The following is a 16431-nucleotide window of genomic DNA, read 5'->3' as shown; positions in this document are numbered from 1 at the left end:
GCAGGGATGTGTGTGTGCAGGCCCAGAGGCAGCCCCAGAAGCAGTGTGCAGGCCTAGATGTAGTGTGCAGGCCTAGAGGCAGTGTGCAGGCCTAGAGGCAGTGTGCAGGCCTAGAGGCAGTGTGCAGGCCTAGAGGCAGTGTCCAAGCCTAGAGGCAGTGTGCAGGCCTAGAGGCAGTGTGCAGGCCTAGAGGCAGTGTGCAGGCCTAGAGGCAGTGTGCAGGCCTAGAGGCAGGGATGGTACAGAGTAGGCACTAGTATGGAGGGATGGGAGACTGAATCACTTTGATCATGCCTTTGGTCTTTTCTCTTTTAGCTTTATTCTAAAGAATGTTTTATTTTCTTTTTTAAAAAGATTTATTTATTATTATATGTCAGTGTATTGTAGCTGTCTTCAGATACACCAGAAGAGGGCATCAGATCTCATTACAGATGGTTGTGAGTCACCATGTGGTTGCTGGGATTTGAACTCAGGACCTTCGGAAGAGCAGTCAGTGCTCTTAGCCGCTGAGCCATCTCTCTAACCCTGATGTTTTATTTCTTGCAGCTTCATATCTGATTCTTGTTTTGAAAATATATTTGATTTTTAAATTAGTGTACAAATGAATGGGCTTCTTTCTTTTTTTTTTTTTTTTTTTTTTTTTTTTTGTTTTTGTTTTGTTTCGTTTTTTTCAAGACAGGGTTTCTCTGTGTAGCCTTGGCTGTCCTAGAACTCACTCTGTAGATCAGGCTGGCCTTGAACTCAGAAATCTGCTTGCCTCTGCCTCCCAAGTGCTTGGGATTAAAAGTGTGTGCCACCAAGGCCCAGCATGAGTGGGTTTCATTATGACGTTTTCACACTCTCTTCTCAGGGTCGTCTGTCTTTCCCTTCCTCTATTCTCATACTGTCTCCTCCTCCTACTTCCATAGCTTTTTTCTCTATATATGCATGTTTAAAAATAACAACATAAGATTTGCTTATGAGAGAAAACATGGCATTTTTCCTTCTGAGTCTGGATTATTTCACTTGCTATCATAAATTTTGGCTGCATTAATTTTCCTGCAAGTGACAATGATTTCCTTTATCTTCAAAATTCTTGCTGAAGTATCAGAACAGAGGCAGGGACTACGTTATAGAATGGCGTGGATTAAACGAGAATACCCGCAGGACAGCAAAGACGTGGATGTCACAGTGTTTACATTTAGTATTTTAATTGTCGTATTCTGCATTATAAGAAATGCCAGTGCCCTTTAAAATGTCCATATACAGTTAATAGGTTTATATATAATATTGTCGTTATCAGTATTTGAAACATGTATCCAGACTTCTCGTGTACTATAGTTGCTGTGTGTCCACAGCTGCCTTCACTCTTTTTCAGTTATGTAGAGGAGCTAGTAGGTTTGTGGTCTAAAAGGATACAGAAGTGTATAATAAAAAAAGAAAGGTTCCTTTTCCACTGGGCGTCCATCTGCATTTCCTCTCGAGAAGCCCTTCCTGTCTTTTCCCTTTGTGATTATTGTTGTGCCGACATTAAATCGGCATGAAGTGGTAACAGCAGTGAGTTAGGAAATTAAGACTTGGGTTTGAATTTCAGTTTCATAATGTCGTTGAAGTATCTTGAAGAGGGCCTAAGAGATAGATGTCTTAGTGGTTCAGGGCACTGGCTGCTCTTCCAGGGATCCTGAGTTCGATTCCTACCACCCACATGGTGGCTCACAACCATCTGTAATGGGATTCACCGTCTTCTTACATGCAGGCATACAAGCAGACAGAACACTCTCATACAGAAAACACATAAATAAATGAATCTTTTAAAAAGAAGAGGAGGGGCAGCCATCTTCCAGGAACTCGCCAAAATGATGAACACAAAGGGAAAAAGGAGAGAGGCCCCTGGTATATGTTCTCTAGGCCTTTTAGGAAACATGGAATTGTTCCTTTGGCCACATACATGCGGATCTACAAGAAGGGTGATATTGTAGACATCAAGGGAATGGGCACTGTTCAGAAAGGAAGGCCCCATAAGTGTTACCATGGCAAAACCAGAAGCGTCTACAATGTCACCCAACATGCCGTGGCATCATTGTAAACAAGCAAGTTAAGGGCAAGATTCTGACCAAGAGGATCAATGTGCGGATTGAGCACATCAGGCACTCGAAGAACAGTGACAGCTTCCTGAAGCAGGTGAAGGAGAACAATCAGAAGAAAAAGGAAGCCAAAGAGAAGGGCGCCTGGGTTCAGCTGAAGCGCCAGCCTGCGCCGCCCAGAGAAGCGCACTTTGTGAGGACCGACGGAAAAGAGCCTGAGCTGTTGGAGCCCATTCCATATGGATCTATGGCCTAATGTACAAAAAAGAAATGAAGGACCCAGACTGCAAAGTGTTTTCCTTAGAGAAGAGGAGGAGTCATGTTGAAGAGCCATAGGGCTTCTAGGGCTTACCTCTAGTATACACCTCCATAAAAACAGGTTACAAAAGTAACAGCATGGGTGATGAAAGTATTTGAACATTACTTGGCATTCCATATTCAAACCTACAGTTATTTCCCAGAATGTGTTTTCCAGCTGCTTGGTCCAGACTGGATCCACGTAGGACCGTATTCACCTGTGGCTGTGTATCTCAGGCCTCTTCTAATCTCTCAGTTGTTATGCAGGGTACTCACTGTTTCATTTTTACACTGGGTTCTGGAGAAGCCAGGCGAATCACCCTGAGGAGCAGCTTGTGCCTTCTGATGGCTTACTGTCAGGGTTTAGCGGGCAGTTCTTAGTCTTTGTAATTTATTAAACAGTATTTCTTTTGTTTTTGAGATTATAATTATACCTTTTCCTCCTTCCCTTTTCTCTCTGTGAAGTCTGCCATATACCCCTCCGTGATTTCTTTCAAATTCATGGCTTCCTTTTCCCATTTATTGTTGCTTATATATATGTGTGTGTGTTTTCCTGTACACATGTGTATGTACGTATATATGTATGTACGTATGTATGTGTGTGACTGACATTGCACATGTGAGGTGGCATGCATGTGGAGCCAGAGGACAACTATTTTTTTTTTTTGTTTTTTGGTTTTCTTTTTGAGACTGGGTTTCTCTATGTAGCCCTGGCTATCCTGGAATTTACTCTGTAGACCAGGCTGGCCTTGAACTCAGAAATCCACCTGCCTCTGCCTCCCAAGTGCTGGGATTAAAGATGTGCGCCACCACTGCCCGGCTCAGAGGACAACTTTTGAGAGTTGAGGTTCTTGCCTTCCATCTTGTTGAAGCAGGGTCCCTTGTTTCTGCTGTTGAGCATACTCTAGCTAACCAGGTCAAAAGTTTCCAGCAAGATCTTCTTGTCTCATCCTCCTTTCTCACCACAGAGGCACACCAGGTTTTTACTAATATGCCTTCCATGGATTGAATTAGAACTTACACCTCGAGCCATCTCTGGTCCTGGAGATGGCTCCGTTGGTAAAGTGCTTTCCATGTAGGAGTGTGGACCTGAGTTCTGATCCCAGCGCCAACATAAAAAGCTGGGTCTAGGGATGAGCATCTGTAATCCTGACCCTGGAGGTCAGAGATAGGCAGGTCCCTGGGAGTTGCTCTCAATAAGGGTAGCTGAATGAATGAGATCTAGATTCAGGGAGAGACCTTTTTCCAGAATTAAACATGGAGAGTGACTAGGAAGTCACATTGTATTGACCTCTGGCCTCCACATGCAAAAGGACACATAATTACACACACAATAACACACAAACCCATACATACATGAACAAATGCTTGTATGTGCATACAGGCACATACAAAAGCTCGTCCCTTCAGCTGGTTGTAGACATATACAACTGTAATCCCAGGGCAGAGGCAGAGGAATTTTTGAGCTTGAGATCAGCCTGCGCTACACAAGGAGACCCTACCTTAGTGTATCACACTTCAAATGTATATCTTAAAGATCATTCTCTATTTCTGTTTGTTTCATTTAAATACTGAAAGACGTAAAGCAACATCTTTTATACCTACTAGATATAAAGGCAAAAAAATAAGAATTGCCCATGGGTAAAATGATTTCTAATATACTACATGCTAATATTTTGCTTCATTGTGGGCAAATAAAATAATTATATATGATTAACAAATGACATAAAATCAAATAGGTTCGGCTAAGCATTGAGCCCCAGTTTTATATTTACCATTTCCAGTGCAAAGTCATCAGCACACTTTATTTGCAGCCTTAAAACTCTAGGCAAGTGGTAGAGATCATTTTGAATAAGGCATGCAAGATGACCAAAACTGTATTGATTCACCACTGGAACAGTAGTTTGAAAAATTAGGAAGTTATGCAAGATATCCTGCTAATTGATTTCTTTCAACACAAAATAAACCTGCCTATAAAGAGTCCTAACTGTCAGGCATGGTGGCACACACCTTTAATCCTAGCACGCAGGAGGCAGAGGTTTGTGAATGAGTCTCTGAGTTCAAGGCCTGGTCTATATAATGAATTATCTAGGACAGCCAGGGATACACAGAGAAACACTGTCTCAAAAAAAAAAAAAAAAAAAAAAAAAGTTGTAACTGTAGAAAAAGCCTCTAAAAATGAGAACTTAATAAAACGGATGTTTAATGGTAAGATGTAAGGTGCTCTTCTGAGCCAGTAGGCTGACTCAGTGGGCCATTGTCTTTCTCACTGATAAATCTAAAGCCACTCTTACGATTTGTTAAAAAAAATAAAGTGCAAAGTTAAATAGTGGGCAATATAATATTTAAAAACCTATTTAATTACATTAAACCAGGACTAAAAAATGTCATAAAAAAACATTTTGAGAGAACATCAGAGATTATTAGAAGTTGATATGCAGATCACTCCAGTTTAGTACATGTGCAGCTGAGGCAGGCTCTGTGCTTAGATCATATCACTCTTTGAATGTTTCATAGGAATTGACATAATTAAATTGCCATGATAAATTTAAGTGAATAAATTATGTTGATAATTGGTATGATTTTGTGAATATTTGGGGAAGTTGAAACTCATATACGTGAAATTACATATAAGTATAAAAGCATTTGAAAATGGGTTTCTCATTTCGCTTCTGTCCCTATTCTCTTATAGGACACAACTATTTACTTATATTCTGTGGTACATATTAACTGTCTTGTATATCTAAGTACACATGAGAGAGACATAATATAATTTGTATTCATTTTCTATGCTAAATATAAAAATCACTAAGTCACCTAAGAATAGGAGTTGAGCTGGGTGTGGTAATGTATGCCCATAATCTCAATAGTTAGGAGGAGGGAACAGGATTATCTTGACTTCCAGGCTAGCCTGGGCTACATAATAAGACCTTGTCTTAAAACAAAACGAAAAGGTTGAACTGTTGTTATACATCCGAAGTCTTAAACATATAAGTAACATACATGTTTAGATTTTTTTTTTATCATACAGAAGCAAACATGGATAGGAACAAAGATGTTCTTTGAGGCATTGTGTGTAAGAACTGGAAACCATGTAAATACCACACAGTGAGGAATTCACCAGGTAAATTATGAGATAGTAATATGTGGCCATTAAACGTTTTATTGATAAATAACATGAAAGCATACTAATAATGCATTAATACTAAATATGAGCACATCTTACCCCACCCCACCACCACCCCAGAGGCACCTGCGTTTAGAAAGTGTATCTGAGGAAGTATAAAGATACTAGGTAGAATTTCTGGGCAGTAAGATGGGTATAATTTAAAATTTCTGTGTGTATTTTATACAAGCAACGACATTTTTTCATATATATATATGCCCCTGCTTGTTTGTATGTGAACCACATGTATGCAGTACTTACAGAGGCCAGAAGAGGGTGTTAAGTCCCCTGGCAGTTACAGGCAGATGTGAGCCACTTGATGTAGGGGCTGAGAATTGAACCTAGGGCCTCTGCAAGAGCCAGGTAATGCTCTTAAACAGTTGGCCCACTTCTTACTTTCTAATAGCCTAATTTTTTTCTTCTTCCCTTTTTAGTTTGCCTTCCCTGTTCTGAGAAGGGCTCCACTAATCTGGAGTGACCTTTTACAGGGAAAGGGGAAGAATGTGGCTATGGTTGGATTATTTTGAAGGTGAACCTTTCAGGCATAAATTCATCTCTACATGAGCAGACGCTAACCCTTTTGTGGCTATTGTGCATGTCATTAAGTTTACTTTCTTTGTCCTTTATACGTCCAAATGCTATACTTCCCCTAAACTGAAATACTCAGCTCAAATATAAATGAAAATCATACAGACTATTAAGAAGCTCATGTCTTATAGAAGCGCAGGGTGTGGAAACCAAGCCTCCCTACCCCCCCCGCCCCCTCCCCCGCCCCATGCTGAATCTGTTATTGTTTCCTGACTTGATCTGGATGTGTCACCAGGTGACCTACTGTTTGTTCCTTGTCAGACAGACCTTCTGGGTGACTTCTTGCAGAGACTGTGCTTCCTGTTTGCCTTACACACATTACCAAACATTTCGTGGGAGCTAATTTTTTTTTTTTTTTTTGGTAATATGTTCTTTCTAGATATAAAGACCTAAAGTAGCCCTTCCAGTCTAAAGATGGAAAACAGTACCACCACCATTTCTCGGGAGGAGCTTGAAGAGCTACAAGAAGCGTTTAATAAAATAGGTAAGGTGGAGGAAGCTGTGGCGTCTGACTCTGCTTGCTGCCAGGCTTCAGGGACTGGGCAGCGTCCTTGTCTGCCCCTCTGCTCTCCTCAGGGCTCAGCTCTCCTCAGGGCATTCCCTTTCTTTCTCTACCCTGGTTTCACTTAATTCCTTCTGAAAGATAAGCTAACGACGAGTTTGCATTTCTAGGTGAATTGGACTTTAGTTCTTGATCATTATGCACAGAGGACAATCCAGGTTAATGAATGACAGTGTAACTGAATGCACTTTGCATGGTGTGCTCGGTACAGAAAAGAAAATACAGAAATGCTTCCTTGTGTATGAACTGAATGTCTCATGCCTTAGTCACTAACTGAAGTACTCTCTGACTCAATACAGAGCCTTTAAAAATATAGTTTTGTTTTTAAAGGCTATATGTCTCCTTTTCCCTCCTATACATATTTAAAAAAAAAAAATCTTACTATTGTTTTCAAAGACTGTCTTTCTCCTTCCCCCACTTTGTTCTCTGAAATCATCCCGTGTTTCAATTTGACATTATTGGCTTAGCAGCTTTGTACTTTTCCTCTTCTAAAACATTTTCCTCACTTTTTGTCATATTGGTTTCACACTTTCCTATTTAAAAACTTTGGTAAACAAGAATAGGGACACCTTCCTTCCTTCCTTCCTCTGTCCCTCCCTTTCTCCCTCCCTCCCTTCCTTCCTTCCTTCCTTCCTTCCTTCTTTCCTCTTTCCCTCCCTCCTTCCTTTGCTTTAATTTGTAAAAGTATGCGGGTAGAAAGTGAACTCTGAAAGCTGAGCTCAGTAAGCAGACACTAAGCCTCAAGCTCACCATCTTTCCTCAGCAGAGTTTTTGGGGAATAAACCCCAGCTTGGAAAACAAGGGATGATGGAGCAGGGAGGATATGGCCAAAGATGGTCTCACTCCTGGGCATCTCACCAGCCTCCTGAACAATGACTAAAACTCTGTAGGGCTAACCTTAGAGTGTGAGGATAATAATAATAATAATAATAATAATAATAATAACAACAATAATAGCTATTATTATTAAGTATTATCCTTTTTAAAAATATTGCTTGTCTTGTCTTTTAAAAGTGATCCATGAATCATCAGTGTGTAAACAAGCACTTATGAAACTCTCTGGGCCTTCTTCGTCTACCTGGAGAGGGGAGTGGAAATGTTCCCATTTATCACTGTAATATCACGTGAATATGGCATGCTTTGCAGAAAGCCATTAGCAATAAATGTTTTAGAATATTGTCTGCAGTGCTCGGCATTTTTTCCAAGCCAAGAATTGGGGAGTTATTGAAATGTTCTCTTTTATTTTAGGCAGTCAGAAGCAGGTAATAAAAGTGGTTCTGCCAGCTCAGCTCAGTGCTGTAGTCGCTGTACAGGTGCCTGGAATGAAAGAGACCCTTCCCGGGTCTCAGTGAAATGAAATCAGTAATCGGTTTTCTTTGTCGAGCGTGCCAACTTTAATCTTTCTGACTCACGGAAACATAATCTCGCAATATTTAATTAATAGTATTTTGAACAGACAGTCTACTGATGGAATAACTCTGACAGCGAGATCGTTTGCTCTTTGAGGGACCCACTAATACTGGCAGAATGTGGACTTGCTGACTTTTTACAAGAGAAACGGGGCTTCTTCAGCTCAGGAAGCACAAACAACTCTTCCAGAGGCAGAACACCCCATGCAGCCTTACTGGAGGGGGTATTTTGAGGTCACCGTGGAAAGTGAGCAGTTAAAAATATGCCTGCCCTGTTTTCTTTTTGAAACTGGGTTAAAAGACGCCAGAGCGTGAGTATCCAGTTGAGGGGGGAGCAAGTCCACTCCCTTACTCAGGACCACCATCCTTTCCCACAAGTCTCCATCTTGTCACACTAGAACTCCGCATCTGTTAAACAGCTGCTCCCAGGTCCCTCCTCCCCCAGCCCCTGGAAACCACCATGTTGTCCTTTCTGACTGAACCTTCCCTCTTGTAGTTACGTTGCACAAGTGGAATCATCCAGTAGCTGTGGTTTTGTGACTCCCTTGTCACTTAGCACAGAACGATGCCTTTATGATGCAGCATGTGTCATAGCTGCCTTTCCTTTTAAAGCCTAAATAGTATTTTATTATGTGTGTAACTGCATAGCATTCTGTTGTGTGCACAGCAACAGCACTTTGCTCACCTGTGCTTTCCTTGGTAGCCTTCTGGGTTCCTGGTTGTTTCGAATCACATAGTTGTGGACCCGGGTGCACAGTTGTCTAACTGCTGGGGTTCCGTTGTCAGTTCTGGGTGTGCCCCAGGTGTGGATTTACAGGGTCCTCTTGCATCCGCCTTTGATTGTTGGGGTACAGCTGACTCCTATTCAATGTGGCGGTGCCCCTTTCTATCCCCACCAACATGGTCCAGTTGTTCTCACTTCTGCCCATCCTTACCACTGCCTACTCTGTTGCTGTAGTTTGCTTTGTAACAGCCACCCTTACAGGTTACATGTAGAGTCTTGTTGTAGTTATATCTCCCAGATGAGTACAGAGGTTGAACTAATTTCTTATGGCGGCTGCTATGCTTTCTCTAGAGAAATCTGTATTCAAGCCCTTTGCCCGTCTCAAGGTGGTTTACCCGTGTCTCCATCTAGGGATTTCAGTCTAAGGTCAAAGGTTGGGCAGCTTTGGGTGTCTGAGTTTACTTCTGGGATCTGAATTCCATTTCATTAGTCAGTTTGTCGGCTTTTGGGCCAGTAACTGTTTTGGTTACTATGGCTCTGTAGTGTAGTTTGAGGTAAGATACTGTAAGGCCTTCAGCACTGCTCCTTCTCTTTAGAACTGATTTGAATATTAAGAGTGTTTCGTGTTCTCATATGAGTTTTAAGATTGTTCTTTTGTGGTTCTGTAAAGGATGTCATTGGAATTTTGATAGAGGTTGCATTGAATACGTAGACTGTTTCTTAGTAATTCAGTCCTTTTTATATTAATTCTGCCACCCATGAGCATGAGAGGTCTTTCTACTGTCTCGTGTCCATGAGAGGTCTTTCTACTGTCTCGTGTCTTCAGACTCATTCTTGATTGTTTCAAAGTTTTCATTAGGTGTAGGGAGCCGGCATTCGCCATGACAAGATGGCGCCTACTTCCGCTGTCGAGTAAACAACTGTTTGCGCATGTGCGTAGAGAACTGTTTGCGCATGTGTGTAGAGTGAAAAGACGCCATGTCACGGCCCATTCTGGGGCATCACGTAGGGTAATGAGCGAACAGCCAATCATGGGCAGACACGCCACGCTGTGGTGTATATAAGCAGTGCGGATTACTGGCTCGGTCTCTTTTCCCTCTGGGAGAGGGCAGTAAACGTCGTTGCTGCAGAAGGAACCTAGTGTGTCCGCGTGTCTTCTTCCCGGCGAGACGACTGCGCGGGCTACAATTAGGTCTTTGTTTCCTTGGTTAGGTTTATGTATTTGCACCCCCCCCCCTCTCTCTATATACATATATATACATACATATATGTATGTATATATATGTGTGTGTATATATATATATATGTATATATACATTTCCTTTTAAGGTTATTTAAGTTTGATAATTCCTGTGACTTTGCCAGTTGTTTCTCAGGTGATCGTTTTCTCCCTCTCCCTCTCCCTCTCCCTCTCCCTCTCCCTCTCCGTCTCCCTCTGCCCTATTAATATTAGGGATTACTATGTTAGGCTCTGCAGAGTCCTCCCTAGTTCTTCTTTGTTATCTGTAGCTCTCACTAAGTTTCTTGTTCTGTGCTCTGCCCTCAAGACAGAGCTTCTCTGTGTAGCCCTGGCTGTCCTAGAGTCACTCTGTAGACCAGGCTGTCCATGAACTCAGATCCACCAGCCTCTGCCTTTGAGTGCTGGGACTAAAGGCATGTACTACTGCCAGGCTACTCTTTTCTCTCTTTGCATAGTATCCCCTTAAGTATTTTCTGCACTGCTGGATTGGTCACTGAACTGTCTTAGTTTGTGCTTCTCTTGAAAGGTCCTTGTTTCTGCATCAGTTTTCATTGATAGATATCTCTGCTGGAGATCGCATCCTTAGTTGGCAGTGATTTACTTTACAGACTTGAAATATGACATTTTATGCTTCCTAGCTTTTAGGGGTACAGTAAGAAATTTCATGTTATTCTGATGTACTTTTTTTTTTATAGATGAGTTGCTATTTTTCCTTATAGATTTTAATATTTTATTTTTAACGTCTTGGCTGAAATATATTAAGGAGACATTTTTCTATCGTCCTGCTTCTTTGGGGGTTCTCAGTCCCTCTTGTGATTGGATGTCCATTTCTTTTATAGACTTAGGTAACTGCTAGTTACAATTTTGTTGATAGAGTCTTTTTTAATTCTTATCTGAGCTCCTGCTCCATGGATTATTAGGTTTACTCTTTGATCTTATCTTGGAGTTCTTCAACATATGGTCATCCTTTCTTCCTCTCTGCATTTGTTAATGTTTGACTGTTGTACTTTATTGATGTCACTCATTATCTATTACTGGTGTTCTTCTGCATAGTTGAGTCTATTGCCAGTGGGTGCTTTCTACTGCATTTTTATTTGGTTCGTAAAGTTTTCGATCTCCAGGATTTCTGTTCACTTAGTATCCCCCCATCCATTAATGTTTGTGCTGACTTCCTTTGTTGCTTTTTTATGTATATTGGTGCTTTACTCATACTCAGTGTTACCCTGGGGTTGTTGTTCTGTTTTTTTTTTTGTTGTTGTTGTTATTTTGGTTTTTTTGGTTTTTCGAGACAGGGTTTCTCTGTGTAGCTCTGGCTGTCCTAGAGCTCACTCTATAGACCAGGCTGGCCTTGAACTCAGAAATCCGCCTGCCTCTGCCTCCCAAGTGCTGGGCTTAAAGGCGTGCGCAACCACTTCCTGGCTTGGGTTTTTTTCTTTATGTTCTGAATTGATTTCCTTCCTTCCTTTTCCTTTTTTCCTTCCTTTTTTCCTCTTTCTCCCTCTTTCCTTCTGCCCTTCCCCTTCTCTTCTTTTTTTCCTTCACTTGCTTGTTTATAATCCTATTTAAGGTCATTTACCATTGTCTTTACTAGTAAACTTAGGACCATCCCTCAGTTCAGCAGCTTTGAATACAGCAGTTGGGTAGTTATAATATTTTAGAGGCACCATGGTATCTTGCCCTTTTTTTTTTTTAATGTTTCTTTGTTGCTATGGCATGTCTGTTGGGTTGAATATCTCTTCTTTTTATTTGGGGATATTTTTACTGAGCATCCTACTCCTGAGGGCTCATGATGATACTCCAGTATCAGCCAGAGAAGACAAACTGCTTTAACAGCAAGAACCACAGCAAGCAATATAAGGGACAGAAATATAGTTAGAGCCCACCAGGGCATCAGTAAAGAACAAGATAGAAAATGGCAAAACTAATGTGTAGCATTGGGTGAAGTTAATACATTACTTAAATGTGGAAATAGTAAATTAGTGAGCTAAGGGAAAGGGGACAGGGAAAGGAAAAGCAGAAGACAAAGGAAACAAGATGGGAGGGGAGAGAATGCTACAGAGAAGAGGAAAGTGCAAGAAGTGAAAATCAGACAAGACTTGTGGATGTAAACGGATGTGTGCATGCTGGGAGTCAGCTTACACTCTTCTCTCCTTCCGCCGGACCTCTGCTTCTGGAGAGGCGCTGGCCACAGCTGGGATGGCTCTTCCCTTCTCAGTCAAACCCTTGAGGAAACACCCTCCAAGGCACACCCAGAGATGTGTTCCCAGTTCCAAATCTAGACAAGGGCACATGAAGATGGAACTTCACATATGTGCTTCTCTGGTGCAGTGGTGGCACTCTGGACTCTGAAGATTGGCCCTGACAAGATTCGGGGTGAGCTGACTCCATGCCATCGCCAGAACACTCGAGATGGCAGCTTGATCTGTTGCCAACTAAGCAGAATTGTTTTGTTCAGAGTCCAGAGGTGCTCCCAGTCTCTAGAGAACCCTGCCACCTGCCCAAGGCCACCCTAGTGATAACATGAAAACATTTAGAAGTATGTTTTCAGAAATCAAAGTACAGGGGTGAAATTTCTAATCCCAAAATGTTATCAAACATGATTAAACATATACAACAATGTGAAATATATACAAGCAGTAAATTATCAACAAGTAAAATGATTACATGTGTTTTCTATGCAGCAGATAGACATTATGTAAATAATGTGGGAGTGTGTGTGTGTATGTGTGTGTGTTCAGTTTTTCAAGACAGGGTTTCTCTGTGTAGCCCTGGTTGTCCTAGAACTCGATGTGTAGACCAGGATGGCCTTGTACTCACAGAGATCCTATTTCCTCTGCCTCCAGAGTGCTGGGACTAAAGACATGCACCATGGCTGGGCTAAAAAAATTTTTTTTTTTTAGATTTACTTAACTTATTTTATATATGTGAATGTTTTGTCTGCATGTATGTATAAACACCAGATGCATGTCTGGTGTCCTTGAAGGTCAGAAGAGAGTATTGGATCTCCTAGAACTGGAGTTACAGATAACTGTGAGCTACCCTGTGGGTGCTGGGAATTGAACCCCAGTCCTCCTCTCCAAGAACAACAAATATTCTTTTTTTTTTTTCAAGACAGGGTTTCTCTGTGTAGCCCTGCCTGTCCTGGAACTCACTCTGTAGACCAGGCTAGTCTCGAACTCAGAAATCTGCCTGCCTCTGCCTCCCAAGTGCTAGGATTAAAGGCGTGCGCCATCACCGTCCGGCTAGCAACAAATATTCTTAGCCATCTCTTTAGCCTCCATTTTAAAAATTTTCTCAGCATAAAGTCTGGGTGGTTATTCCATCTTGACCTTTGCTGATATATATATTTTTTATATATATATCTGGCATTCCCTCAAGCTTATTTCTCTGAAGCATAGATTTCTGTCAGAGCTCTGTCCATACCATATACTTAAAATACATACACGAGCTCTAAATCTATGAAATGGACTCTATTTAAGCATGAGTGCTTTGATTCAGTATATTGTACAGTATGATTATTTTAATGAGCTGTCCCATGGTCTTTGGCATTTGAATACTTGGTACCCAGTTGGTAGCACTGTTTGGGAAGGTTTAGGAAGTGTGGCCTTGCTAAATGACTGAAGTTGCTGGGGTGGGCTTCGAGAGGTTAATGGGTCAGTTCATTTTTTTTGCTGTGTTTTGTTTCTTTGTTTTTTCGAGACAGGGTTTCTCTGCGTAGCCCTGGCTGTCCTGGAACTCACTCTGTACACCAGGCTGGCCTCGAACTCAGAAATCCGTTTGCCTCTGCCTCTCGAGTGCTGGGATTAAAGGTGTGTGCCACCACTGCCCAGCGAAGTCAGGTCATTTTTAGTTCAATCTCTGCTCCATGCTTGTGGTTCAGTATGTGAGCCCTTGGCCTCTAGCTCCTGCCCTGATGGACTCTTAGGCCTCTGGAGCTGTCACTCCTAATAAACTCCTCTGTAAGTTTTCTTGGTTATGGTGTTTATAGTAACAGAGAAGTAACTAATGTCCACATACCCTGTATCATTCAGATATAGGAATAAAGCAACGATTCTCTACCTTCCTAATGCTGAGACCCTTCAATACAGTTCCTCATGGTGTGGTGATCCCCAACCATGAATTTATTTTTGTTTCTACTTCATAAGTGTAACTTTGCTACTGTTATGAATCATAATTAAATATCTGTATTTTCTGATGGTCTCGGGTGTCCCTTATGGAAGGGTCATTCAAATCCCAAAGGGGTCGAGATCCACAGGTTGAGAACTGCCAGAGTAAAGGCTCCTTCCACTTACGAAACAAACTTTTATTAGAGTTCTGCCATTCCTTCATTTGACAGTTTACCATGTATCCTTACAGATATTGACAACAGTGGATATGTCAGTGACTATGAACTTCAGGACCTATTTAAGGAGGCAAGCCTTCCCCTTCCTGGGTACAAGGTGCGAGAGATTGTGGAGAAAATTTTAGTAGTCGCTGACAACAACAAAGATGGTAAAATCAGTTTTGAGGAGTTCGTGTCGGTGAGTAGTCCAATACTTTCATAGTTATCAATCATTTTGTCCCAAGTAGGATCTCAGTAATGCCTTTGTTAAGTTCGATATGACCTGGCTGCAGAGAGCAGACAAAACAGTGCTTTTAAGATGATGGCGATGATGTTAATAACAAATATCATTGTGGAAATAATTTCCACAAATCATACAACAAAGGAGAATATTGGATGGATATCTAGTTCAGATAACAGTCATCCAGGCCCTAGAATAACTGTACTTAAGTTGAATATTATCGATCTTTAGTGTAATTGAATAAGTAAGATGTAAGCTGTCTAGTTTTGCATTCTTCATCTATTAGGTAAATATTTGAGCTCTGGGCAGAAAGGGGTATGGGCTTTGTGTTTGTGGCATGTCCACATAGCGGGAAAGGCAGAATCACAAAGCGGATAAAAACGCCCACGGTGGTGATGGCTGTGGTAGAACAGCACAGGCCCTGTAAGTGTCTAGCATGGTTGGAGCTGAGCTTGAAGGGGAGAATGGAGGACCTGGGGACTTGGGGAAGTCACCTCCATCTAGGAAGATGTGAAGACCTGGGAAGAAAGAAGCTAAATAGGAAAGGGGGTGGGACCAAGTGTGGGAAGCAGTTAGAAGTGGCAGTGTGCTCCAAGACCCAGTAGCACTGGAGATGCTGGATCTCTCAAGCAATCGGAAAGAGGGTAGAGCTGAGGGGCTGAGCAATGTAGCAGGAGTCAGGTCTCGTGGGGCCGTGTAGGAGATTTTTTAATCCTGACCACCAGGAGGTCACTGAAGTAGGAAGAGGCGGTCTGATTAGATCACAGAAGAGTCATCTCCGTTGTTACATGTAGAAATTATTACTTCATTTAGCCTTGCTGCACTCTGTGGAGCTCAGGGAATGATGGTGAGGGAGAGTTTTTGTTCGGTCTCTAGGTAGTCTGCCAAATGCTGACTTCTTAACTTGAACATCTATTTATCTTGGGGTGTTCAGGCAGCAGTTAGCCTTCACGGAAGTATTTTAGTATCATTATCATGCAGTGATTTCACCGGCTATAGTATTAAAGACGTTGGCCGTACCACAATATTTTCAGTGTGTTTTGTTTCAGCTCAGCTGTAATGTCTTCTACTTGTCAGGTTTCAGACATTTAGTCCGTTTTGTGCGGTCGGTAGAATGGCAGAGTTGCCTGTATATGCAGATGTTGAGCATGAGAGCACCGGATTCATGCTTACGTTTGTGTCATTTCAGATAAATGCAAACATTGGCTGTCCTTCAGGTCACTAGGATGTCTCAATTTTACCTATATTCTATTCCAGCTGATGCAAGAGTTAAAAAGCAAAGATATCAGCAAAACGTTCCGAAAAATAATTAACAAAAGGGAAGGGATCACTGCCATCGGGGGGACGTCATCCATCTCCAGCGAGGGCACCCAGCATTCTTACTCAGGTATCTCCTCTCCGAGTCTGGCCTGCCGATCCCTGGTGCATTTAGGAAATGTCATCTGTTTTAGGCCGTTGTTGTGATTCATTATTTTCGATACAGTGGAGGGAGAGAAAAGCTGCAGACTTAATTATACTGTGATATCAGATTTAAATATATCTTGGGTTCAGCACTGCCGACATGAAAAATGCCAGCGCTGCCGAGTGCTCATGTTCACGTTTCCATTGTATGTCAAACCAAAGCCATCAAAACCAAAACAGATGCTGTCTGTGTTTCCGCGCTGGGTGGGTGCCATGATGTCTGGAGCATTTGTAAAGGATTTGGGGGAGTGATTAAATCCAGGGCCTCAGGCACACTTGGGGAGTACTGTACCCTAGCTGTATACCCCAGCCTTCGTCACCACCATTTTTTTTTTTTTTTGAGACAGGGTTTCTCTGTG

The 16431-nt window shown here is 41.9% G+C and overlaps 1 protein-coding gene and 1 pseudogene across 7 annotated transcripts in view; both read left to right on the top strand.

Moving 5' to 3' along the window:
• The window catches only part of Pls1 (plastin 1), a 94090-nt gene that overhangs the window by 46183 nt on the left and 31476 nt on the right, over positions 1-16431 (top strand). For 4 of the 7 annotated variants that reach the window (XM_031344888.1, XM_031344887.1, XM_031344891.1 and 1 more), the window contains exons 2-4: positions 6494-6598; positions 14406-14569; positions 15869-15998. In XM_031344888.1, the coding sequence (XP_031200748.1) occupies positions 6529-6598; positions 14406-14569; positions 15869-15998 (364 nt within the window). In that variant the 5' untranslated portion in view covers positions 6494-6528. Of the gene's footprint in view, positions 1-6493; positions 6599-8290; positions 8397-14405; positions 14570-15868; positions 15999-16431 lie in introns of those variants that run through there. The other 3 variants (XM_031344893.1, XM_031344894.1, XM_031344892.1) reach the window with 2 other exon arrangements.
• Positions 1836-2319, top strand: LOC116073173 (annotated as a pseudogene).

Source organism: Mastomys coucha, unplaced genomic scaffold, assembly GCF_008632895.1.
Source record: "Mastomys coucha isolate ucsf_1 unplaced genomic scaffold, UCSF_Mcou_1 pScaffold23, whole genome shotgun sequence".
Classification (NCBI taxonomy): Eukaryota; Metazoa; Chordata; class Mammalia; order Rodentia; family Muridae; genus Mastomys; species Mastomys coucha.
Note: the sequence above shows the minus strand (reverse complement) of the source record. Positions and strands in the feature narration are given on the sequence as shown.